Source organism: Anarhichas minor, unplaced genomic scaffold (genome assembly GCF_050575085.1).
Source record: "Anarhichas minor isolate MPS153535 unplaced genomic scaffold, ASM5057508v1 ptg000016l, whole genome shotgun sequence".
Classification (NCBI taxonomy): domain Eukaryota; kingdom Metazoa; phylum Chordata; class Actinopteri; order Perciformes; family Anarhichadidae; genus Anarhichas; species Anarhichas minor.
In genome coordinates, this window is record NW_027466462.1 from 4023390 (window position 1) to 4050297 (window position 26908).

The 26908-nt window shown below is 42.8% G+C and overlaps 4 protein-coding genes and 1 non-coding gene across 6 annotated transcripts; 1 reads left to right on the forward strand and 4 right to left on the reverse strand.

The window, feature by feature from the left end:
• Positions 1-833: 833 nt before the first annotated feature.
• LOC142950889 (actin-related protein 2) lies at positions 834-5535 on the reverse strand. 2 transcript variants are annotated; one of them, XM_076092560.1, is made up of 10 exons: positions 5488-5535; positions 4454-4564; positions 3718-3735; positions 3414-3572; positions 3032-3161; positions 2679-2815; positions 2420-2569; positions 1729-1874; positions 1482-1614; positions 834-1004 (listed from the first exon to the last, which is right to left on the reverse strand). In XM_076092560.1, the coding sequence occupies exons 1-10, from the start codon at positions 5533-5535 to the stop codon at positions 834-836; spliced, it is 1203 nt and encodes a 400-aa protein (XP_075948675.1). The 2 variants fall into 2 exon arrangements, with proteins under 2 accessions (XP_075948675.1, XP_075948676.1); XM_076092561.1 differs by lacking the exon at positions 3718-3735.
• Positions 5536-7570: 2035 nt separating this feature from the next.
• Positions 7571-9768, reverse strand: six7 (SIX homeobox 7). The gene is made up of 3 exons (XM_076092243.1): positions 9361-9768; positions 7914-8077; positions 7571-7778 (listed from the first exon to the last, which is right to left on the reverse strand). Exons 1-3 carry the CDS (start codon positions 9766-9768, stop codon positions 7571-7573), a joined length of 780 nt encoding a protein of 259 aa, XP_075948358.1.
• Positions 9769-19645: 9877 nt separating this feature from the next.
• b4gat1 (beta-1,4-glucuronyltransferase 1) lies at positions 19646-23260 on the reverse strand. Its single transcript, XM_076092562.1, has 2 exons — positions 21856-23260; positions 19646-21539 (listed from the first exon to the last, which is right to left on the reverse strand). The coding sequence occupies exons 1-2, from the start codon at positions 22957-22959 to the stop codon at positions 21348-21350; spliced, it is 1296 nt and encodes a 431-aa protein (XP_075948677.1). The 5' UTR covers positions 22960-23260; the 3' UTR covers positions 19646-21347.
• Positions 23261-23495: 235 nt separating this feature from the next.
• On the forward strand, positions 23496-23577 carry trnas-gcu (transfer RNA serine (anticodon GCU)). The gene has a single exon. It is a non-coding gene; the product is annotated as a tRNA-Ser (tRNA).
• A 664-nt stretch (positions 23578-24241) lies between these two features.
• pfdn2 (prefoldin subunit 2) lies at positions 24242-26610 on the reverse strand. The gene is made up of 4 exons (XM_076092563.1): positions 26497-26610; positions 25843-25931; positions 25564-25687; positions 24242-25400 (listed from the first exon to the last, which is right to left on the reverse strand). The coding sequence occupies exons 1-4, from the start codon at positions 26575-26577 to the stop codon at positions 25209-25211; spliced, it is 486 nt and encodes a 161-aa protein (XP_075948678.1). The 5' UTR covers positions 26578-26610; the 3' UTR covers positions 24242-25208.
• Between the last annotated feature and the right edge of the window lie 298 nt (positions 26611-26908).

Consider the following 26908-nt stretch of genomic DNA (forward strand, 5'->3'; position numbering starts at 1 on the left):
ATTGGATGTCTTAAAGGAATTCAACCACCAGATGGAAGCAAACACCCTTTTACTCCCGCTGTTAAACCACCAGCACCCTCAGGTTTATTCAAGAGTTACGACATTCTAACCTAATTTTATATTTTTGGTCTTTATTGCAGCTTTTAACAAATCAAAGAAAGAACTGCTCACTTTTCACAAAAGACTTAATTTTGCACGTTTGATCAAATTTATTTGAAAGTTGGTAAAACAATCCTTAAACATCTGACGAATCAAATACTGATATTGCCCAAATGCAAAGAAAATATCAAGACAGAGAATATCTTAATAAGATAAGTATTGATTACAATGAGCTAGCAAGCTACTTTGTTTCTCAGGTTTATGATTATTTACCGTTTAAAACATTTCACATTTTCTACATCAGTCAGTGGCGTTTCCCAGCACACGTCAACATAACTTTCTTATTGCAGTAGCCTTTTAAAAAGCACAATATGGGGTTTCACTTTTTCATTGGATGTAACAAAATATTCTCAGTCGGGGGATTGATTTTCTGTTATAAAACCTCACCTCGGCAGCAGCTAACAGTTATTTATATTATTAAATATTTTTGAAATGAAGTAATGAAGTCTATGACATGTCAGAAAACTCAAACATGAAAAACTTGGCCATCAAAGACAATTGTCACTTTTTTGTCAGTCGATTAATCTAAATATTGTTCCAGCACTAGCAGGAATGAAGGAGCGCCATTTCCCGTGAAGTACATTGAGTACAAGCTTTTCCATCCAGCATGCCAGGCTATAAGAGGTGAGAAGTTGATATAAAAGCTGAAATATCTGGGTGATGTTGTTGTTTTTTTATCTGATTCCACCTCCCAGTTTTTGCAGCACTCCCAGGCCTTTCTCCTCGTAGTCTGCCCGGTTCAGCCAGAAGGAGTCCTTGTCTTTCATGATGTTGGCGAGCACCGCGCCGCCCAGGAACACCATGTGTTTACGCCGGGGAGGGTCCTCGATGCGGATCCGAAACTTCTACACAGGTGAGGAAAAAGGAGAGGTGAGTTCTCTCTATAAGTGTATGTGTCTCTCTCTGTTTGTTAGTTAGAGCACCAGATAAAACTGCTCCCAAACCGTCTCTGCTCAAGGTCCACTTACTTTCAGTATTGGTCTTAATGACCATGTGATGTGCTCAAAAGCTCCAGAACAAGCGAGTAAGTGGACCTCTGGCTGAGATTGTTTTCGTCAAATGCAATTATCATTACAAAAAGAGTAAAACAGCTCTATTGCCAATGCTATTTAACATGTATTAAATGACTGAACATGTTTTAACATTGTTGTTATGATTTTATGCAAAGGTATTGAAGAGATTTTAAAAGTTGTAAACGATAACCGTATCCAACATTGTGTTGCTGCTGTGTTTTAATAAACAGATTATCTCCCCAGCTGTATCCCGACTGCATCATTCTCCAGTAGAGCAGACATGTTGTTAGTGGATACTAAAGTTCTTACTGATAGTTTCTTAGTGTCTCCGTCCAGCACCCTCTCCAGGTAGAGCTGCTTGATCTCTCTCTCTAGTCTGGATGGAAGTCCCGGGTACATGGTGGACCCTCCTGACAGAACAATGTGCTTATAGAAGTCTGCCCTGCACAGAGAAGAAGAAAAAAAAAACAGATGGGAGATGGGACAACGACTTGTCTACATCCCCTGTGTGTCTTCTTCAGGGCGTCAGTACAGACGGCAGTGAGGAGACTCAGACCTGAGGTCGATGTCTGCAGCCTGGATGGTGTTAAACAGCAGCTCCGCCACTCCTGCTCCCTCCACGTTAATGAGATGAGGCTGGAAGAGAGCCTCAGGGGCCCCGAACCTCTCTCCACCCACCTTCACCTGCCGGCCGTCAGGGAGCTGCACAACAGAAAGGAACCAACTTTAGAACAACATGGCAGCAGCGTGCCACAATGTCTTTCCTTACACAGCATCAAAACATGTTTAAATTATTCTTATATTGGCATTACATTTATTTTTTTATATTTGGGAAAATACACTTTTTCAATTTTCTTGCCAAGAGTTCGATAAGAAAATTCATACCACTCCCATGTTTGTACGCTAACTAAAGAGAGCTAAGTTAGCTTAAACCACCCCATAACTCCACAAATTATTGGTTTTACACTTACAATACTTTTACTTTTTGAGCAGATTAAACAAACAAGACATAACTTGTTGGTATTTTTTTTACCTTTGGTGCCTGGCTAGCCATTTCCCCCTCTTTCCAGTATTTATGCTAAGCTAAGCTAACCAACTGCTGGCTTTAGCTTCATATTTACCGCACAGGTGTAAGAGTGGTACCGATCTTCTCGTCTAACTCTCAGCAAGAATTTCCCAAAATGCTGAACCCTTCCTTATAGACTTAAACTAAAATTTCTTTCCTGGGATTCAGTTCTTCACCATACCGTGAACGTCTCCACCAGGTAGGTGGTCTCTAAAGCCAGGCGCTGCTCCTGCTCGATGTTGTATCCCACATAGCAGAGCTCCTCCTTCAACAAACGCACAGTCTCAAAGTCGGCCGTGTGGTTGAAGGCGTAACCTCGGAGGAGCAGGAGCTGATGGCGGGAAGACAAAAAGGTGAGTGGTTTTGTCGTTTGTCTGTTATGCATCTTTTTCCCCTCATTTCTTCATGTGCAATATGGAGCTGAGAGTCTCCCGGCTCACCTTGATGAGGTACCGCGTGATGTCCCGTCCTGCGATGTCCAGCCGGCGTGTGAGGTGGGGTAAAGAAAAGCCCTCATACACGGGACAGATGTGGGTGACACCGTCCCCCGAGTCGAGGACCACACCGGTCAGCAAACCTGTAGATGGGAACAATTCCCAAAAGATTATTTAATGAAACATTTCCAATAATCCTGGAGGTCTGACAGAACAGAAAAGTTAGAAATTAGATTTCTTGTGTCTGTTTTTAAACACTGAAACACACGATTATTACAGTTTGCTCTCAGAAACAACAATTTAATATGAAAAAACGATTCAAACTACATATTGACATATGATTGGACTTGATGTCTTACCCTGAGCATACAGAGTGAGCACAGCCTGAATTGCCACATAAATGCCGTGGAACTGGTACGTCTCAAACATGACCTCCGTGATCTTCTCCCGGTTCTTGGTGGGGTTCATGGGCGGCTCGGTCAGCAGGATCTTCAGGAAGAAACAAATACAATACAAACTGAGGGAATTCATGCATACGTTTTTAATTGGATACAGAAAGAGAGGATAATGCTGTGATACCGAGCATACCAATGTAGAATTCATTACAATGCAGGCTTCTTGCAAACCTCCGTAAAAGCTGCACACAACATTTAGCAGCTCTAACATTTTGCAAGGAAACATGTGCAGCTTGTATTGTTAGAAAAGTTAATAGAGTACAACATCTGCCCAGTTGTGTTCTACCTTGCATTCTGGCGGGTTGACGTTCAGGCGGTCGGGGCCGAAGGTGTAGTCCCACAGGTGGAGCATGTCTTCCCAGCTGCGCACCATGCCGTTCTCCATCGGGTAGGACACCTCCAGCATGGAGCGGCACTCGCTGGCCTCATCACCCACCATCAGGTCCTGGTGGGAGAGAGCATGAGGAGGTCAGCAACGGGATAAGAGCTAACCTTTCTGTTAAATGTCTGTTTATTTACCTTTTTAGGAATACAGGATTAGGGTTTTTTTTTCTTATGAATAGGGGGAAGTTGTAATATGTGCACTCTACAGTTAGTCTGCAATTGTTCTGTGTTGGTCTTGCTTTGTGTTAAAAAGGATGAGGACTTGGTATTGTTTCTAAGATGTCATTCCTGATGCCTTAATTTAGGCACAGATGCAAAAACAATACTTTTTCCAAAACCATATATTGGGGAATATATACATCAATGTATTGTCTTAACACTTGCAACCGTAAAAACATTTTTTCAGAATATAGTATTTAAATCAGGTGATATATGATCAAAGATAATCAGACTAAGAATCAAACTGATGACAACTTTTGATACTATCTTGGGGTAAAAGGAAGGTATATTTCACCAAAAGAGACAGACAACTATCTTGTGAACAATGATGTCTTTGTTTTGACTCTGCTGTGGATTATGAAATGAAGCCAACGTGGCCTTTGCACTCCTGCTCCACAAGATGTCCCGTGAGGATTACGAGGAGTAAAAGTCTGAGTGCTCGGCACAGCCTCAGGTTACGTGAGAATATGAATTTAACTGTGTCTTACGGGCAGCTAACAGGTGTACAGATCTAAGACACATTGATATGTTTGAGCTGTGAGGTAAGAGGAGCTAGAGGAGAGGAGGTAGGTCAGGTGTTTAATTAACTTAACAAGTCTTATAGCGTGTGTTCAGACTTACCAGGCAGGCATTCCCTTCACTTTAACCAGAATACAACCACATAGAGTTGGTGTTAATAAGTGACAAAGAACGGGGAAAATAAAGACATTAGAGTAATCCCACCTTTATCTCAATGTTGCCCACTTTCGTGTTGGATCGTATGATCGGTCGACCGACCATGGCAGGGAAGATGTGGTCGGGGAAGTTGGATCCAGCGAAGCCACACTTGACAAACTGGGGGGGGATGTGAGAGTGAAACAAACGTGGACTTTTTTGTGAATAAAGTTCTCGTTTTTGTATGTTAACTCACATTAATTGTACTCCGGCACTAAAGCCTTTTGGAATGGATAATTTCCATTCATAAATCAATTCCATTCAGTTTAATCCGGCTTAATCTGTCTGTCCCAGAGTGTATTATTATGATGCATTCACCAGATTATTCATCAGAACATGTAAATGCAATTTCATTACATTTTTAAAAGCATGTGCAATAACTCATTTGGCATAAGTATATTGTTGCATTGTTTTTAAATGTCCTGCTGCTTCTCTGCCTGTCATGACTACACCTCATACCGTAATGTCTCAACTTGTCTTTGTGGCCGTGGACACATTCCTTAGCCTGAAGGGGTGAAATGGATTCCAAAGAGAGGCAAAAGAAATATAGGACACAAGTTTCTGACTATATACGGTTCATTATTCACGTTTGTCCTCACCTATATCAGTATCTACATGCCACAATACAGTATTTAAGAGCCACTCCGGATGTTTTACTATCTCAAATCTCTCTTCCTGCTTTTTATCCAGTTGTTGCTCAGTTCAAAGCATCACAACCATTTATGGCTGTGTGTGCACATACAGAGGCAGAGTGACAAGTCTAGACAGATGTGGATCAGGCTACAGTATGCACACGGATTCACACCCTTCAGATGTCAACCATTGCATATGATCCAGAAGTAAACGTTTACCCTCTTAGAGCAGCTACTTTTAAATAAAACAGATGTTTAACAAAGCTGGTGTAGGTTTGCAGGAGACATTTTTGAAGAAAACAGTTTGAATAAAAGCTAAAAAGTTACTGGAAAAGAAAAAAGACAATAACCAGTGATGTTAATAGACTGTTGGGTAACGGCATGGTACAAAACAGACACTACTTGACTTACCCCTGTCCCATTGTCACAGACCACCACTTTTCTCCCCTCGCTGTCCATGCTTAAACAAATACAGCTCAACTCCCTCCTGTCAGGACAGGAGTTTCACCAACAAATGACAAATCCAAGACTATAATGCATGAATTTAGCAGTGACTACAACTGACAGGTAAGCAGAAGTCTTCTTGCTACTCCTTCCAGCGTGGGCGGGATCGCTGAATGGGTGGACACCCATTTTCAGTGATCTGGAAAGAGGGGAAGGACCTAAACTTCAGGTAAAAACAGGTAGCTTTCTTTTGAATGAGGCAAGTCATTTTTAAAGTTGCAACATCAAAAAAAGAACATTTGGTCCATTTATTATGTAAATGTCTATACTCTGCCCACTGCTGGTGAGACATTTTACTACATCTGTTCACTGTTATTGAGTCGTCCATGCACTTTTAAACTTTTGTCACTGAATGATACTTTCTGTATTTTGAATTGCTTCACAGAAAATAGCAGTAGTCTAATAATAATCCTCCCTTAGGTTCCTTCAGCATCACGTTAGTTTTGTGCCTCCTAAAAATAGAATAACGGCTCCTCAGAGACACTGGATGGCGTCGTTCTGCCCCCGTGTTTTCTATCGTTAACGCTCGTTGCGCTACAAAATGAGCAAGAAGTGATGTCACTTCCGGCCGCCATCTTTGTTTGCTTTAGGAAACAGTTGCAACTCCGGAACAGGTAAAAATATTCTAAATTGACCCGCAGAAATTATATTTTTCGTTTAAGCTGGGTAGAAGACTCTTTTGGGAACCTGGGAATGTCCTGGGAACATTAGTAGGTGTTTGTTTTGTGTGACTTGTATTATTTAATTGAAAAACATGCCAGTGATTTAAAGGTTTGTCTGTGAAAAGCTCTGATAAAACCACTCTATCCTACCTAACTTTACCCTTCAACAGACTAGCTGCTAAGTAATGCTGTCGCTAGCTGGTGAACATAGTGGAGCATTTAGCAGCTAAAGAAACATCATTGCTGTAGGCCTACTGTATCAACACAGTTTTGAACTCACAAATACAGCAAGTCAGTATAACTTTGGATAAAAATAGGTTCATTTATTTACATAAAACATTTACAAAATACATCTTTTCATTGCAGTAATGTGTTGTGAGAAATGATGGTTGTAAAAAAAAGACAGCAAACAGGCCGTTGAGTGTGTCTTTGTGACAGGAGGACACAATCGTATCCTGACCGGGTCTCACTGTTCTCAAATGTAATAGGCACATTGAGTTAAGACCGACTAGTGCTTTACATTCTCGCTGTCTCGTCTTTTTCTGTTTCAGCTCCTGCGGGAATTCATCAGAGCAGCTCAGGAGCGTTTACAAAAAAACAAAAAACTACATATTTTAAACGGTAAACAAACACGGAGTGAACAGGTAAAACACATCTGGTAACAAAATGGTTTTGTATTTTAAGCAGCGCGTTTGCATCATTAGTTACATAAAGTCTTTCTAAACGTATGCTATTAATTGGTTTTCCGTTGTAAAAGAGTGATGCCCTTGTTTAATTGGTATGTCACTATGTTTACATGCCATTATAACAAGATGGTTAAAGTTGACATTGTTTCGTAATAGTGCCATTAGATAGGTACATTTTGGAGATTTATTCAAACTGTATTGCTGTAGTCTGACGATAATAAAGTTATGCATCTAAATGTAGTGACATATATTAAAAGCCTACCCAAGGCATTGTTCATTGTGTCCTCACAATTTCCATACAAATGAGTTATGAAACTTAGATAATGACTATTAGAAAATGATCTATCCAAAACAAAAGTATCAAAAACCTGAAATGTTATTACTCACATTATCTAAAGACCATGCTCAGCAGTAAACTAGTTCATTTAACAGTCGAAGTCATGTGCCATGGTGCTTTTTTTTTAAGTGCTGGTTGTTTTTGCACATCATTGCCTCACAATGTCCACTCACAGCCTCCTCCTCCTCCCACTGAGAACACCTCAGTGTTTCCAAACAGCCACGGCCAGTTTAAATGTCTTTATCTGGGTCTGATGATGGACGCTGCTCTCGCCCCTCCGCAGGGAAAAGAGAGTCTCGACCCTCTCAAGACTCGAACTCGCTGTCGCTGCTGACGGAGATCTCTGGGGTGGAGGCTCCAGTTCCTCGCCGCTCGTCTGTGCTACAGTCGCTGGCCTCCGGGCTGCCCAGGTGGCGAGGAGACGGAGGCAACAAGTGGCCGTGATGGCGGCGGTCCTGGAGGGAGCCGTTAGGGGAGCTCCCAGAGGGCAAGAGGGAGGAATCCTGCTGCATTCTGGGTGGAGGGAGAGATGAGAGACATGAGTTCGGGCTCAATGGATAGATGTGCTGGAGCTGCTCTTCAGGCAGATGTTAATACTCATTGCATACAGTGGAATTAACCAATAACCATATGTAAATGTTGACATACCTGTTCTTTGCGGACGCAGCGCGGTCTCTTTGGCGGCGGTTCTTGAACCAGTTGCCAACCTGTGTGGGTGTGAGTCCCGTGGCCTGGGCCAAGTGGCGCTTCCTGGACGGGTTGGGGTAAGGGTCTTGAAGGTACCACTCTCTCAACAAACTGCGAGTCCTTTCCTGGAGAACACATAGAAATATATGGAATATTTAGGCTGCCATTCATTAATCTCATGTTATATTATCTCCTGTTAAGTAGACAACACAACGTACACTCTATTAGCATGGAATAGCACTTTGATAAGACACCATATGGTGTTTTAATATCCTATTACACCACAATAATCTCATATGATGCTCAGTATAATCACATTACACTTGATTTATTAGTACAGTAGATTATTGGAAGTATACATGACAATTCATAGCCACCAAATTGGATCATGTTAAGGGGCTTAATAGGCTGTCGGGGAGGCTATCCCTCCTGAGGTTTGGAATTACAGATTAACTATGAACGATACGTCCCCCCAGTCACATGAGGGAGATCACACACATAAACACACAACTTAATCTTTGAATCTTTAAAGTTAATCATAACAGTTATCATAACTTAAAGACAATCTATTTGCTTCCAAAAGAACCACTCATGGTGAAATTCAGTGTTTGTGTATATTTCTGTATACACATGTCTGCAGGCGAGGAGCTGAAGAGTTCAACATGGAATGAATGTCTATGTTGGCTCCTGGATAGCAGATAGATAGGCTCGTTTAGATTATTGCTCATACTGTGGTTTTATATTTGAAATATTAGCTGCTAATTACAGATTAAACTCTAATGGAACCTGCAGAAATCTGGCCTTTGCAGGTACACACAGTAAATTATGCTGAAGTGACCATTTTAAATCAAAAACAGGTCAAATAAAAGGCTGTGTGACATCATATAAAGTTGGTTTAAGATATATGACGAAACAAATGAAATTAACATGATGTATTCACCTATAGATTTACAAGTTGTGCTGAAATCAGTGCTAAAACTACTAATTTGGCATCTTTAGGAGCCGTAATCTAACCTTGTTTGTCGGTATATGAAAGCCTGCATATCCTGGTCAGAAAGTATTGACCAGACTTGTAGGAGACTTCTGATCTTGCAACAGGCCACCACGTCTAAAGTAGTGTAAAGTCATGGAAGAAGGCAGAGGGATAACCAAAGCTCTGGATATTATCATCTTAAGAGCTCAAAGACCAGGCTGCTCCATACAGCAGGTTAAAAATCACCTGTAGAGAGCTGCTGGTGGTCAAGTTTACAATGTTAAGATGCACTTTCCTATAGTCTGAATGCATTATAATAATATAATATGATGCAATAGATGTCGCCCTAAAACACGTGGGTTGTACCGCGGGGCTCAAACTCTATCACCCTGTCACCAGCAGCCGTAACACTAGAACGCGTATCATTGTGTTTACCTTAAAGCAATGGGTCTTCTGCTCGCCGTCCCAGATGGTGCGGGGCAGGGGGAACTTCTTGCGGATCCGGTACTTCTCCACCGGGCCCAGCGGCCGTCCGCGCAGCCTCTCCGCCTCTCGGTAGTGCGCGTCCAGCCACAGGTCCTGGAGCTTGGCGTGCGACTCGCGCGTGAACCGGTGACTCTGGAGGATCTGGTAAAGACCCTCGAAGTTTCCCCCGTGGAAGGCGACCAGCGCTCGCGCTCGCATCACGGACTCGTGTCGGTTGAGCGCCTCCCCGGCGGAGCCAGGGACGGCCGCGGGCAGGGACCAGAGGAACCTGCCGAGGCGCTCGATGTCCCCGGTCTCCTCCAAGTTCTCGCACACCCGAGCGACCTGGTCCGGCGTGAACATCGGCAGTGGGAACATCTCGACTAGGTGCTTTCCGCCCCCCCCCCCCCCCCTCCCCAGTAGCTCACCGAAGAAGCTATGAAATGTTCGCGAGGCGCATGAAGTGTTGTGTCCAACCGTGCGTAACGCTCCGTGCGCTCGCTGCCTCTTTGTTTTCTCCAAGATTGATGGAAAGATTTTTGACACTTGCAGCATCTATCCTCCGCCTCTCTTAAGTAGCAGAGTCTTTCCCGGTATTTGGGTAAATGTTTCAGAGAAGCTGGTGCGCAACGGTGGCCGCAAGCTAAATAAAGAAAGAGGACAAGGAGTCGACCTGTATTTATAGCGAGATACAATTAGCATCTCTGTAGTTGTTTTGAGAAGGATTATGCGTCCGGGCCATTAGCCTCTTAGTGGGGGGTAGTGTGTACAGAGGTGACTGGCTGATCAGCTTGTTTGGCTTATAGCCTGAGGATACATTGACTGCTGGGATGACTGCAGCGAGCAAACAAGCGGGGATATGTTATTTGATGATGGATCTGGTGGAGATGGAGACAGCCATGGACAAGAGATGATAGACGTGGAGAGAAAACCACTCCACGATTTTTTGACAGCAGGCAAACCCAAGAAGATGTAAGGAGAATGCCAAGAAGTGAGGGTATTCATACTTCTAGGAATGAGTGAACACTTTAAAGTCGTAGTGAGGAATGGTTAAGCCTGAACGTTGATGGCACAATTATTACATCGTGGGGTCATGGTCATGAAAATGTGCCTGGACATTTGGCCGAGAAGACACGTCGGGACACAAAGCTGCCATCCCCAACCAGCTAATACCCATGTAATTAAAAGAGATACGGTTCCATAGTTCATCCTCCGCGACCTCTTGCCAGGACAAGGCATAATAAAAACGCCCCTAGGCATCGATGTATGGTGGAGCAACTCCGGGATAAGGAATTAATGATCTGCTGCCTGGTTCAATCCCTCTGATCTCAGTAGCTCATTAATCAGTCTTAGGATAATTTTCTTATTAATCAGGTTAAGGATCCTGTCAGCATCTGTCAACTGTAATACAAACACGTTACACTTCATTTGCACACCATAGCTGAGAGAAAATGTATATATATATATATATATATATATATATATGTGTGTGTCACTTTACCAAGCATCAGCGGACCAAAGCCTGAACGTTAAGTTATAGATATTAAATTAGCAATTTAACTTACAGCCTAAAACAAACGGCGCTGAAAGCAGACATAGATTAATCCCTGCAGTGCATATGAGGCTTTGGATAAAGGTTGCAGTCAGGTGAAGGATCATCGGTGAAGTGGCTTAAAATTCGTCTACAAATCTGTCTAGAATACAGATAATATCTATGAACATCAGGTTGTGTTGTTGGGATCAATACTAAACAATACATTTAAATAATTCCTCCAACAAAACCAGTTTGTGTCATCTTAAATACTTCTTTAGTGCTTTAACGTTTCAATAATCTATTGTTGAAGCAAATGATCATATATTACATAGAAATACAGACAATTTAAAAGAAAATTAAATTAAAACAATATTAATCATACATTTTCTTTCTTAATTTGGAAATAAATGTATTAAAACATAAATTCCATATGAGCATCAAGTGAGGAGTCATCTTAAGACTTATACTCGGGACACAGTTATGTTTTTTATTTTTAAATATTTGCTGATGAAACACCGGAAGATGCTACATGTCAAGCATGTGCAATTAAAAATGTAAATGTCTCATGAGGCAAGTTTTAACCCAAATAGTGATTCTCAACATTGTAGTTATGACTGAGGCTTCATCATCTCTTCTTCATTATATATATTATTCATTTCACAATAATATAAGACAGAGAAAAGTAGAAAATTCTCTTGTTTGAGCAGCTGAGATGAGCAAATATGTAGATAAATTACTCTAAGCAGTTGATCAATTATCGGAATCAACACTAGTTAATTTACAGTCAATTAGAGATGCTGTTCATGGTGTTTAGGGTATAGAAAGCGTATAGAATGACTCTATAAGCAGTAGGCAATCATTTGATACATGTTAGAGCCTAAATCTAGCTTAACATACCAGGTGGGATTGGTAAACTAATGCAAAGGGGGGTTAGGTGTGATTTTATGTGTGTGTGTGTGTGTGTGTGTGTGTGTGTGTGTGTGTGTGTCCGCCACACTCTTTGGCACAGAAGGGGAGAAATGAGCTCAGTGAAGATCATGCTCACAGTTAATCTAACCCCTCCAAGTTTCAGACACTTTGCGTCCCTGCCCACCACCACCACACTTACGTACACACACACACACACACACACACACACACACACACACACACACACACACACACAGACACACAGACACACCTTCAGTACAAGAAATCCCCACCAACCCAATCTGTTTAACACTTTGAGAGCAGACTGAACCAAAATCTGCTTAAGCGCTCCCAAGCCGTTGGAGCGGGATGAATGATAAGATGGTGGTGGACTGAACCGATTACATATGTGTTTGTAGAAGGGAGGGGCGGGGGGGGGGGGGGCATATATATACATCACATCTTATACATTAAATCTTTCCAAAATACAACATCTTGACATCACTGATCATGCTTTTGTCTCTACTGCCTTTAATTATTATTGAGAATGTACGTATAGTGATTTAATGTGTAACTTCAAGACCATTTATGTCCTATATATTTTTCCTTTATGTCACACCGTGGCCATGTTTTTTGGACAGCTGTAATTATACTTGTCTGTAACAATTTCAGACACTTTTATTTTGAAATTGATACCAAAAATGTATATACTGTTGTACTTTAAAATGTCATTTTATTCACACTAATGTTAAATAGCTGCTATGAACGTTTTGGAGAGGCATCCTTAAAGGCAGGCACTTAGGAAGTTCAACTTTATCTCTTCATATAATAGTCCTGAGTGTTCCTCTGAACCGCTGCCAAAGATAATCCATCTCCATCCAACAGCCCACAAACAATAAAATGCTAATTGTCACTGTCACTTCACAGAAAGGTTTATCTGTTTACCTCCAAGTGTTTGGGTTCCCTTCCATCGGGCAGGATAGTAGAACTGGAAAGTCCAAATTGTTTGTAGATGTGACGGTGTTTTGTGTGTCTTCTGCTGTTTCCTCCTTCAGGTGGTGAACCGCCCGAAGGACACGGCACACCTGATCCAGAGGCCCGGACTGAGCCGACGCCTTTACCCCAAAACTACTGGTGCATTCGGGTTGCTCCTCGTCAACTCATCGGGTGAGAGACTCTTCATGTTTACGACCAGTTATTTCATTATAAAGTAATAATAACTATAAAGAGTGCAGAAAGATGTCAGAAAGACGTTTTTATCTTCAGCAGATCTAAACCTTTAGTGCCATTGAATTTGTGTGTGTTTTAATTTAAGAACAAACTGGAGAATGTGTAAAACTTGTTAGTAACTACAAATGAATGTACACACACACACACACACACACACACACTGCCTCATTGGCTGGACCTATAGATGGTGGAACCCCACTTGGCATAATTAATTAGAGGATTAACCAGAAGCCTCCTGCTTAAAAAAATGACCTGTTGATTTTGCCAACAGGCAAAGCGGGGGGGCATGCTGTGTGTGTGTGTGTGCGTGTGTGCGTGTGTGTGTGTGTGTGTGTATGTGTGGAATGGGGGATATTACCATGCTGTATAAATCCACACCAAGCACAATTAACAAGCAATTGGGAGGAGAAGTAATTAGTATTATCTGCTTATCACTGTCGACCCCTATTCTAAGGAAAATGGGTTAAAAAACTCACTCACACACACACACACACTCACACACACACTAATTCCCTCCAGGCAAATGTGTAAGGGCTAATTACAAGCTCATTTGCAACTCAATAGCAGTATCCTCCCAGACAGGTCTATCCCCCCCCCCCCCCCCCCCTCCCCCCCTCGTCCTCAACATACTGTGTGTTAGCTTTACCTCTCAGCCCGCACTCGCCAAACAAACGCCAAAAAATGTCTTCCCCGTCCGTCGAGAGAGAGAGAGATCTCCTGATTCAATAGACACAGGTGATATGAAGTACATGTGGGATGGGGGATTTCATTAAAACTTTAAACCAAAGGTTTAAATCAGATCTCCAGCTCAATTTAATGCATATATTTGAATATATATATATATATATATATATATATATATATATATATATATATTATTAGTTTTGTCCAACTGTAACAGCCAGGGCTGCAACAGACAAGTATTATTTCTCATTGTTTGGTCTCAAAAATGTCAAGAAACAGTGAAATATTTTCACAATTTTAGCCCAAATTGACATATTAAAACTTCTTCTTTTCCCGAAACTAACGGTCCACACTTCAGAGGTATTACTTCTACTATCATTGAAAAGAAATTAAGAAAACCTGCAAATATTCGCTCGGAGAAGCAACATTTGGGCCGCACCCTGTGTGCTTAATTGAATGTAATTTGTACATTTCTGCACTTACAAAAACCTTATGAGCACCCTAGATCAATATGAGATGGACATTCACAAGAAGGAAAAATAAACTGGGCTTCCCTCGGGAGAAGCTCAACACACACTTTGGTTTTGGGGTCACGACTCAGTATGTTTTGGGGAACAGCTGGGAAACATGTTGACTTAAAACTTAAAACTTTTAAAGTTCTTATAAGTAAAATTGATTGATACTTCTCACCGTGCGTAGGTATTTTAATACTTTGACACATTAATGTATTCCTTCTATTAAAAATGTAATTAAAAACTATATTACTTACATATATACATGTCAGTGTTGGTCTAAATTGATTGCAAAACTGTGCACACATGAAGGAACGTAATAGCGAGCTCTAAGCACTTTGTTTTCTCTACGACTGCGTATTATCACATATCCACGATAAGAAATGCTCCTTAAATAACGAGGAAATACCAAAACATAAGTCCCTGAGCGAATTAATAAGTGAGTCGGAGCAACGAGCTCCTCTACACTTGGAGGTGTGACGTGAAAAGCTTTCCGGAGATTATTTGTGTAATGTTCTTTCCAGGTATCGTTAGCCAGTGGATCGGGTTGTTGTTCCCTCCAGCACAATGAACCACCCCCCATCAGACGGTATCATGTTCGCTCTCGAAGGATCAGCTTACCGCGAGCTCACCGTTAGCTGCTAAATGCTAATTTAAGCCTTTAAAAAATAGCCCAGCAAATCACTGCTGTTTGAAAGACTCAGATGAAGGAAATTATAGAAATGCGTTTTTCGACATGGACTAGCAGAGGCCGGGGAATCGAACCTCCGACCCTCTGATTGAAGGACGAAGCTGCTCCACCACTGAGTCGCTTCCCTCCATCATCACGCGTAACAGGTGTTAACTGGAGTTGTTTAGGAACCCTGAAGGATTTAATTTGGGACTTATTCTTTCCTAATGCTATAATGCTCATTAATTCCTACTTTGGTGACTCCCACTGATCCTCTCTGGTCGGCCCGGCCCAGAAAGAAGCATTTGTCTTTTAGAGGGACGTTAAAGAAGAAGGCGGGAAGCGGCGTTGTAAGATGAGGGTACACGTCTGTCATGACCCACAGAGCGACGTGTTGGAGGGGTGTTTCCCCCCTTTGAGTTCAAAGCAATAGTTTCTTAATTAGGGTGTTGGAAGACACGATCACAAGCGTTCATCCTGTTGAGGCTTTGTACTGTTTTCGCCTGTTCTGTGGCAGAACTAGCGCTCTGATAGCGCTGTAAATTGAGTCAATGTCGTGGATCTGAGCCACACTCTGTGTGCTTCATTCAACGTAATTCTTACATTTCTACAATTACAAAAAACATCTGTGTGAGGTCCACAAAAGGGAAGAAAATCCTCAGTAGAAGTGCAATGGCACACAAAATTCATACGCACAATGGTTTTTTTGGGGGGTCTGTTTTCAGTACAGCTGGGAAACAAAAGATTACATTTTAGTGTGTGTGTGTGTGTGTGTGTGTGTGTGTGTGTGTGTGTGTGTGTGTGTGTGTGTGTGTGTGTGAGAGAGCTTTCCAAGCCCAATGGTTAAAGTAGGCTGATACATTTTTGCCAAAGCTAGATTGAACAGCAGATCAGTTGTGTAGCATTTACAGTAATATGTCTTAATGCTAAAGAAGCATTTTTGCTAATACTTTCATAGTAATCTGTTTTTACAGTTACTATAAAACAGGATTTGAATAAACTTTTTGTATTCCATGTACAAACTAGAAGTGACAAAAGGCCTTAAGTTATTTATTTGTATCGTGTGCAGCTTTAATTAAAGCAGCTCATTTACTTTGTGTCGTACATTCTGGGACAATACACTCAAAAGGCAAGTATCAGTCTGCGTACTGACTCCTTAAAGTATACCAAGTATTCTTAAAGTATACAAAGTATCCCTAAAGTATCTGTTGCTGTTCCAGCCTTCTACATATACTCAAACTTCAAATGAGTCGCATGAAACTAGGACACAGGCCTAACGTTAGTATTCACTAATAGTTAAATTAGTCCGCTGCATGTAGGTCAACTCTCATCCAGTTGGTGTTAATATTTCTCTATTATTCACCAATTCTCCCGTTGACTGTTCAATAGCATCTGCAAAGATGTTCTACAAACTCTGACAAGCAAAGAAAGATACTTAAACAGCAGTGAAAACAGTCACCCTCACTACTAGCTTATATTGATTTTGTCATGTCGTGTGATCCTTCGCTTCGAGGGCTGAAAACTGAATCCGTCATATAAATCCCACTTAATCTCCCGTGTTACAACTGCTTTATTAAGTATGTTAACTGGAGTCAGTGTCAAAGCCAGGTGGGTCGATATCAAAGCAGCTTCTACGCAGTAAAATCAGCTCATTTCAATCTTTAGTGCTACTTTTTAATAGACTTTTTTAAAATCAGAATGTTTGATTTGTCCCCCCCCCCCCCTCACTGCAGCAGCAATGCATGATGTCACTGAACTCACTTCAGGTCATCGTTCAGACATTCTTGGCACACAGCCAGAGTGTTTTGGGTAAACATTGGGGTAATTGTATCATCCATCATCTGCTACCACCTGGCGTCGATCGATCGAAGCAGAATTAACTAACCGGCGCCGCTGCAGCCACTGTAAAAAGTGTGTGAGTGGTAGAGAAGTTATGTTGTACTACTTCACTTTGTTTGTGTGTGTGTGTGTGTGTGTGTGTGTGTGTGTGTGTGCGTGTGTGTGTGTGCGTGTGTGTGTGAATCTTCTGCAGCACAGTAACTTTTAACGGTTACTCACCTGTGTGTGTCTGGTGTGTGTTCTCCAGCTGGGTTCATGTGACAGCAGGGGTGGGAGACTAAGAGCTTGGTGAGAGGGATTACCGATATCTGTTAGGCCTCCTCCCCCCTCCCCCCTCCGACAGTGTCACGTCTCATTACTTCTGTCCTCCAGCGCGGATAGTCTGGCTTTAGCGGGATACATTTAAGATGCGGGCAGCCTAGGCGTCCAAGAACACCGGGTTTAGAGCCACAGTGATATGCGCGCCCTTTGCCCGAGAGGCTTTTTTCTTCTTCTTCTCTCTCCAGTAAGCAGACAGGTAAACGTCTCCCAAAGCTGGCATTGACCGCAGTTAAGCCTTCACTTGTTTAAGTGAAACGGATGGCTGCATCTCGGTGGCGCTCAGCGTGTGGTTACCACCTCTTGGGGATGAACGTGTGATGAAGCACACTGTGCGAGGAAGAGTAGAGAGGAGTTCATAGAAGAAGACATTGTAGAATATTAGAGCAGGAGAAATGCTGATATGGATGTAAAAAACACCTGGTTCTAGCTTAAAAATGTAACATCTTAGTGGTTTTTTTTCTTACTTTTTGTTGGATAAGACATTTGAGGATGTCAAACCAGGCTCTTGAAATTGTGAAAGGCATCTTTTTTATTTTCTATTGATTGATTGATAGTGAAAATAATAAACTGGAACTACTTCAACAGTTCTCCCCCACTTTGTGATTTTTAAAGAGAAGAAGAAGCTTTCATCTTGCAACGTTTCTAACGCTGAAACAATTCGTCGGGTCAAATGTGACTACTTACTTTTGGACGAGAGACGTCCGGCTCTTGCGCGAGAAATACACAGTCATGTAGTTGTAATCTATTAGTAAGTCAGTATTCAGACACAATACATTCTAAATCCCCCCTTTTCAGACACTTCAGTGAGCATGTTCAGTCAATAAGGTGCAAAGATCTCTTCGACCATTTCTCTAAACCTTTCGGCCTAATCACTTGCACATCCTTCCAGTCAAGTGGCTCATTACAAGAAATCCCCGATGTTAAGCCGAGAGGCGTAACTATCCTCTATGGTCCTCTGTTTTTCTCTATTCAAACTGCAGTTAAACACGCTACAGTGGACAAACAACCAACTCGTTTGTAGCCACGTTTTTCTCATTTTGCGAATTCCTTTCATCGGCGTGGGTCATTGAATCCTTCATTTCTCCCCCATTCGCTGACCCAGAAGGCCCCCGCGTGTCTACAACGCCTGCACGTTGACCCTTTGCTCTCATGGCCCTCACCCCTTTTTTCCTCCCTCCCCTCTCGAGGAGGAAACCCCCCCCCACCACCCCCACCCCCACTCCCTGCTCATCTCGCCCTCCAGCTGGTTCCCTGCACTGCCAGAAGCCGAGAGGAGTTTTCCTGGCCCTTAGCAGGGCGGCTAATCTAGATGGCGGGAGGCCTCCCTCCTGCTAGCGGTACACAAGAGAAGGCAGCCCTAATTGCTTATGTCGTAAAGCTCTCTGACCCAGATAAGCCTCCGTTCCCCAAAGCTGTCGATATAACCCCACTTTACCTCACCAAACCTGCCTCTCCTGATCCACGCAAGCTAACACCTCGGAACATTTCTGCACCTTCTGCCACATTACTAACACCCGGGACACGGGGAGATTGGGACGGGTTGATACCGACAGCTTATTGCTGCAGGGAAATAACTACTTTAAGTGGTATTCTTTAATTTGTGTATTTGTCGACAAAGAACATGCCATAACGTAGGCCTCGTGTATAAATCCAATGCAGTAGGTATTAGTCTGTCTGTTATTTTATGTATTTCAATACAAACCTTTTAAGACAATGTAATTCTGTAGCTCAAAGGAAAGTGGGAAACAAACTTCTATAACAATACAAAGCTTTTTATAGATGCATGAATACTCTTTTCATAAGATCTTTGGAGAGGAAGGCTTGATGGATTCACCAGAAAGCAAAAGTGACAGATATTCTACGCACTACTTTATCAGGTGGAGGGTGATTATAGGTGCGCTCAATGAAAGCCAAAGCGCCGGCGTTGCGTGCAGCCAGGTCTCGCATGCCCGGCTCATTATTGGGCCCAGCTAATGCAGGCTTAGCCACCAAACGCCACTGTGGCTCTGGACAAGTGGCGAATGTCACACGTGCTCCGCTTTTAAAAGCAGATGGCCGCTTCACCGATCAAAGCTCCACCAACACAGATAATGACTTTTTATTTTTATATATATATATTTTCTACGTCAACTCCCTGAAACGTTTGTCGTACAGAGATATTAAATAAAAGCGTTGTTCTTCAGTCACTCGGGTGGTGAAGCTCTTAACTCCTATCAAACAGGAGCCTTGCTGAGGATTCCTTGAAGTCCACGTTAATACAGTTCCTAATTACTCAAAAGGAGCTTTTAATTGGATGCTGGCCTGACTCACTGTATAATCACCCACCACATGTTAATGCTATTGGTGCAGGGATGCCTTTAAACCCCCCCCCCCCCCCCCATCTTAAGCCATGTTACACCACAAGTTAATGTCAAGCGTGTCAAGTGCTCGGTGAACGATACTTCTGCTGATATCTTGTAGTTTTTTCTGACAGAACTACAAATTCCATCATAACTTTATGCTCTTTAAGCCCTGTAGTTCGTACTGTAGCTCGTATAATAATGACAATACAAAGTATAATGACTGACAGTTATGGGTCAAATAAAAATCACCCTGTAGGTTTAATACAAATTCCAACAATACAAATCAGGCAAACAAAGAAATGGAGAAGAAAAGACACATGAGAAATAAAGTACCACAGTATCACGTCATCACACAATATGCTGAAATTGATCTCACTCCAAAAATACCAAATGAAAATGATTTAAAGTGGTTCTAAAACTAAATATTCCAAACCAAACACAGTTTTTTTTGTCCCGCACCAAACACTATTTCGTGCTACAGTTTTCCTGCTTAGGGTCATTTAAATTAAAAAATATAAAAATTCAACCAATTCCAGTTGAACTAAAACATTTTCACAATAAATATATCAGTGTTCTCCAAAAACAATTACACATCGACTTAACACTTAAAAGGATTGGTGTACACTTTGCAGTACTGTTTATAAGAAGAGTGCGTTCATATTTAATACTGCATGTACCACAGAATAACACGAGTATAAAGTATAAAATCAATCTGATATTTTCTAGTGGTGCTGAGGGTTTCCACTGTTTGGTTTACATTGTGATTGTGCAGTTTTCTGTTTGATCCGTGCTACATTTCTACATGTAGCCCCACATCATAAAGTCTACTTCAGGAGAAAACCCCCAGCTCTAGATGACCTAACCGACTACCAGCGTCAGATCCTCCATACAGTAGTTTCCCACAGTGTTGGCGTGATCATCGTGTCGCACAATGTTCTATGTAAAGCGTCTTTGTCGCTTTGTCGTCCTCGGGACTTGTGAGTAATCTCTTCAGACAGTTTGCAGGCGACAACGAGCGCTCGCGGCGTCTGAAATGGCGCGGGGGTGCGTTTACATCCCCTTGAGCGCCAAACAACACCGGTGTTGCGTAATCCCCGTGTTCTGCTGTAGTGCTTCAACTTCAATATATATATGATGCAACACTGCTCCCAACACTCAAGTGCTTGTTGCCACCTGGTGGTCGGACCGCATCATTGATTGGCACGACGTTCAAAAGAAATAAAGTGATATAAGCAACAAAAAAACTAACTCAGGAACCAAAAGGGAGAATTATATATTTTTACAGTTTCATGATTGTGCCTTCATTTGAATGAACCAGTCAGAAGGCTGTTCATTCTCATATCTCAGTCATTTTAAACCACATTCGCATCACGCAGTTCTATCTTTAGGATAAAAACTATAACTTGACGTTACATCGGACAACAAAAAGGGACGACTGAATGTGATTTCTGTCTTTGATCGGCTGTCAGTGAAACGTTGAGCGTCTAACTTCATGTTGGTGAACTCTCAGGGTGTGAATATGTAGAGACTCGGTGTCTCACAGGGTATATTTTTGTATCTGGACCAGCTCAAGAAAAAGTACCTCATATGCTTTAACATTAATGTCGATCAAATGGCATCTAGATTTTCGGATTTGCATTAGATTAAAAAAAAAAAAGCCCCGAGCCAGACTTCCAATCCTTTTTTACTTTCAGTCCCAACCAGCAGGACGCTCTCTGAAACCTCCAGAGAACCTTTCCCTGATGCTCACTTTCAGAGCGACTTCAAATAAACCCCGAGCGTCGGATTGGATTAAACTCCCACTGTGCCGTCATCTGGAGAAATCAAAGAAAAGTGTGGACGTGAAGCTAAATCTGGTTAAAATCAGAAACACCGTCATTTTCATCAGAGGCCGGACGTGTGGTCCTCGTCACGTTTCAGCACCGTCGGTTGGAGGATGGGTATTTGGTTTTCAGGCCCTCTTTGAAGCTGCGGAACAGAACGCGGTTGCGTTTGTTCTCCTCGTCCTTCCTGGCGTGGAACTCCCCCTGGATCTTGAAGCCCCGGTGCACCACGAACGCCGAGCTCAGCACCGAGAACCTGTATCCGGCCACGTGGAGCTCGCAGGCCTGCGGGGAGACAAGAAGACACTTGTGAGAAGTGGGAAGTGATGAGGGAGGAGGAGAGGAGGAGAGGAGGTGAGAATGATAGATGAGACAGAAGAGGACAGAGGAGGTGAGAAGGAAGGTGACGGCAAGAAAAACTGGAAACGAGGAGGAGGAGATGAAACGCGTCAAGAGGAAGACAAGTAGAAGCACGATGAGGAGAGAAGAGATGGGTCGAGGTGTCGAGGTGTTACCGCAGGAAGGACAGATGCAAATAAATCAGCAACAAAGTTGATTGTCCATTAAAGGGGCAATTCCAACATGTTGAAATCACACAAACCTGGCTGATACGATTGAAGCCATATTGCTTGAAGCTCTCGTCATAGAGGGGCACAGTGTGGGGCCCGATGTAGAAAGGCTCCCAGGGGTCCGTCCAGGTGAGCGTGTGGGCGACTTCCATGGTGCCCGTCTCTCTGACGTGGCTGTTGACCCACTGCGAGTAGTTGGTGGGGGCCTGACAGCGGGGACACAGCTCCTCGTAGAACGGCCGGACCTCACCGACCTGGTAGAGCTGGACCAACTCGGCCTTGTTGGCGGGCATCTTCCGGGCGTGGCGGATCTCGAAGGCGGGCAGCACGAACACCTCGGCGCCCGTTGACTCGCGCGTAAAGACCAAGGCCATGAACTGCTGGTGCAGGTCCGCGCTCGGCATCATGTCGATGTCGATGACCAGGATGTAGGAGGACTCGGTGCCACCCCGGGCGACGTTGCGCAAAAGGTTGTTGGGGTAGGAGACGTTCCCACTGATGGCATAGTTCTTGTCTTTGTCCCGGTGGGTCTCCAGTCTGGAGAACACCGAGGCGCAGTCATCAAGACCTGCAAAGTGCTCCCGGTCCTGGTCAGGGAAACTGGCCATCTCCCCGGACAGGCAGACCAGGTGGAAGTCCACCAGGGATTGGATCTGAGGGCAGAAGAAGTTGAGTGCGTAGACCAGAGCTGTGGCAAACTTGACATCTTGCCCGTGTGCGAATATGGCCACAGAGAGCGGGTTGTGCCACCTCTCCAGGAGGGATTCCAGGTGATGCAGGTTGTTGATGGTCGTGTGTGTGGCTAAAGCCAGGACGCTGGAGCCGGGGTCGGATCCCGGTTTGTGGTTCGTGGTGAAATCACTTTTGATCAAGTTCTTGTACACCCGGTACTGCCCGCTGTTGTCGAAGATCCCACCGGTAGACAGCGAGTACCTCAGACGCTCCTTCCGAGAGTTCTTCTCGGGGTGCCCATTCTTCTTGCCCCCGGAGCCTCCAAAGAGCTGAGAGTACAGGTACCGCTGCTGCTTACCGTAGAACTTGGATAAGAAGGACAGGTATATGAGCTGCAGGAGCGCCACGATCAGCAGAGCACTCAGCACCACTTTGAAGACGGAACATTTCTTGGAGAGATGCATTCCAGAGAAACTGCAAAACCTGACCAAACTGGTGTACACAAAGCAAGGTCCGAACACCGGAGGAGCGAGGCTGGGCTATTTCTGTCCGAGCGTACCAGCTAACATTAGCCACATGCTAACGCTGCAGCCTGCTAGGCTGGAAATGCAACGACCACTTGCATCATTTCTGCTAGTTTGCGGCACAACTGCTCCAGATTTTTTCACCACGGGCCTCCACGGCGCGAATAAAACGACGAATCTAATCCGTGATCTCCGTCAAAAAACAACACGGTTGTTACCGTTTCAGCTGCTGCTGCTGTGACGGCGGACGCATGTTGATACGTAACGACCGTAATGTCGGGAGTAAAGGCGCCACCGAATTTGGTCCCGGTGCACCGCTTGCTGAAGTGTTGAAGTGTTTATTAACGGGCACGAGTGGAAATAAAGGGCTGTTGTCACTACAGCGTTAGTGTCACGTTACAGTGAAGGTGTAAATGCTACAAAGTGTGTCTATGTGTTCTATAAGATGCTGTTTGCTGAGTGTATGGAGTCCATAAGACGAGGTGGCCGAGTGGTTAAGGCGATGGACTGCTAATCCATTGTGCTCTGCACGCGTGGGTTCGAATCCCATCCTCGTCGACAGTTGGTTTTGAAATTTTCTTTTTTGCTAAATAATCACATGCGAGCGGACCGTACTCGTATATCTGTATATATAAGTATGACGTACAGTATCATCGTCATACAGTTCATATTAATCTTAGCAATAAAACAAACAGAAATAAATTAAAAGCGGGGTGTCCCAAAAATGTAGTAACATTTTCCACAAACCAACAAAAAGGGCAACATTGCAAGTTGCTCCTATCTGACAGCGACACCCATTTAAATGCAAAGCTTATTTAACCACATATGCCCATCATAGCGACACAAATGCAATAGGCAATTTTATGCAGTTTTTATCTTTAATTAAAGAATCCAAATTCATTTGTCATTCAAAACTCTGGCCAAAAATAGAATAAATGAAAAAATCCCATTGCCTTAATCCACAAGAAAACCATGAATGTTAATCACGCCTAATATATATATATGTATTTATATAATATAATATATAAATATAGACTATTTTCATACATCAGTCAAACTGGGACTAAGAACCCTTCTTTAATTTGACTGCATTATTTGCTATTCACAGGTCACATTGTTATATTTATGCAATCTAAACATGTTATTTACCACACATGCATGGGATACTGCTTGAAGTTAAAGCGGTGATGTTTAGTTGTAAACACAGACGCCACACAAAAAGCACAATTGTGACATTCTTTTATTCATGAACCATCAACAAAAAACATGTTTGTCTTAACTACGACGTGAACCGTGCAGACAGCACACATCAGGTCCTCGGCCGCAACAAATGAATTTAACCGAGCTCAAGCATGTGCTGCAGATCAGAAAGAATAGGACAACTTCCATTGCGTTTTCAGTGGCTTCATTAAATATTGTGGTGGTAGCTCTGACTTCTGGTCACTCACTAACTGACCTCACATTACGAATTCAAACCAGCCGTTCTGTATCCGGCTGACGTGTGGAGACAATTTGATGTGTCGTGACACATTCATTTTGATGTATAGTGACATGTTAACGGTATAATCTCTTGTTCATGCTCATAACAGATGTTTTTGAAAAGCTCAACCTACTTAAGGATCCTGTGAAATCAGCTTTTTTCCACCTAATTTTGAAGCTGTTAGTTCAAAATGGTAAGTCTAAATAATGCATGTTGACTTAAAAATGCACAGTGATGTAGCTTTTAATTTAATAACCATGTGCACTCAGTATGTTTTAGGCATTTGACTTTTATTTTTTGCTGTGAATCTTTAATCTTTAACATAGCACCTTTGGGAATTATATCTTAATATGGGGAAATTATTTTCTGTAATCTGAGACAGTAAAATATGTATTTGCTCAGGTGTAAATGAGAGTGAGACTAAAACAAGCACTTGAAATGTAATTGTTTAATTTACGCCACAATATTTCAGAAATAAAAACTAAAAGGCAGATGTAAGACAAACAGCCTCGGTTGTTACACACACAACACCACGCATAGTGAGTTTGTGTCGGTTGCAAAGAACTTCAACACCAAGTGAAGTATGTTAAGCGGAAATTTAATCAAAACCAATGTTTTCCTGTGAAAAGTTCCAATTTTGAACCCTAGATTTCATCGTTCCAAACATGTTTTCAGTACTGCAGAAATCATAAAGGCCCTTCATCACAAACTACGACACTAAAACGCCAGCTCCGCTTTTAGACCCACCCCCCTCGCTGTCCCTGGAAGACACTGCCGACTGGCCTTGAGCCTCTCCTTCACCCTCTCCCATCAGCCGGATGTTGTAGCGCTCCCTGTACTCCGTGAGCTCGCGGCCTTTCGTCTGCATCTGTGTGTTGATGGTCTCGATTATTTTGGAGATCTGAGGAGAAAACAAAAGGGGGGGGGGGGAAGATCAGTGGATTAAAAGGTTACAAGTATGCACGTATGTTGACTTTGCAAGTATCTACTTGAAGTTTAAATACATATTTAAACAATGCAGCACTCATTTTATAGATTTGTTTTTTCACTTTCTCATCCATCACCTGTTCTTTGTTGGTTTCCAGGGCTGGTAGAACTTCTTTTACCGTCCGCTCCACCAACACTCCTCCTATTAGACGAAAGCATTTCCTCGTAGGGTCCACTTCCCTCAGGGTGTCAATTACTAAGCTGGATGGAAAAATAAGGGAAGTTTAAAAACCAAAAAACGACAACAGATCCACTCAGCGGATCAGTTTTTTAGTGATGTATTTGTGACTCAGCACATATTCTTATGTTGTTGCTTTGAGTTGAAGGCTGCAGATGTGGGAACATCTGCCACCGACCTGTGCTCGTTGATCTCCATCTCCAACTCTGCAGATTTAGAGGCCATACCGCGCTGCTCCTGACGCATCCTCTGAAACGTTGCCACCACCTGTCACACAAGAAACACACCATCAGCAACATAAACAGATGTTTGTTCATTTTAGTTTGCGTCAGTACTGTAGTGATGTCACCATTCCAGTTGTGATCATCAATTAAACAAATTAAATATTTATACTTCGTCCTGTATCTTTATAAATCAAGTACTTTGGATGTATAAAGTTAGGAGTTCTACATTTTAGTATTACATAGTAATCTGACTACTTGACGTTAGAATAGGGTTTGATGGTGTCCAGTGATAAAAATAGGTTCTCACACTTCCTTCAACTGGAACACACCGACCCATTAGAGGCGTCACGTTATGCTAATTAAATATACATAATCCAAATTCATTGTCAAACTCTTTATACATGTAAATACTATTGAAGGCTTCACGCTGGCTCGCTCTTGTTGTCACGTTTGGTGGTGAGAAAGCAGAATGATGGGCGATGGGGAAGCTAACGTTAGCATTAGCCAACAGGGAGTCGGATTAGCGGCTCTAGCTTCACCGGACTCGACTAAACAACAACAACAACGAGTGTACCGACTGAAGCAGCCCGAGGTGGAGGTTAAAGTACCTGCTCGGCTGACGGGCCGGACGGTTTTCCACTGGCGCTGTTGCTGGGTTTGCTGCCCGTGCTGCTACTGTTGGCTGCCATCTTGGAAGGGTGTTGCTCTGAAGGACCCCAGGCTACATGTATAGAGCTGTTCCGTGTGAGTGCCTGTGTGGAAATGAAGCCCAGCAGCCGGTAACGGTGGAGCTGATTTTAATTACTTTAAACACTACTGGGTAGCTTGTGATTTATCCCCCGGGGATTAATATAGTCTTATTTTAACATGTGAAAATACATCATAATCTATTTTATGATTATATTTTGTAATATCAATCTAAATCTGTAAAGTGATCCAATAAATGTTGTGGAGTAAAAGCACAATATTCCCCTCTGAAATGTAGTGGAGTAGAAGTTTAAAGTAACAAAAAACTGGAGA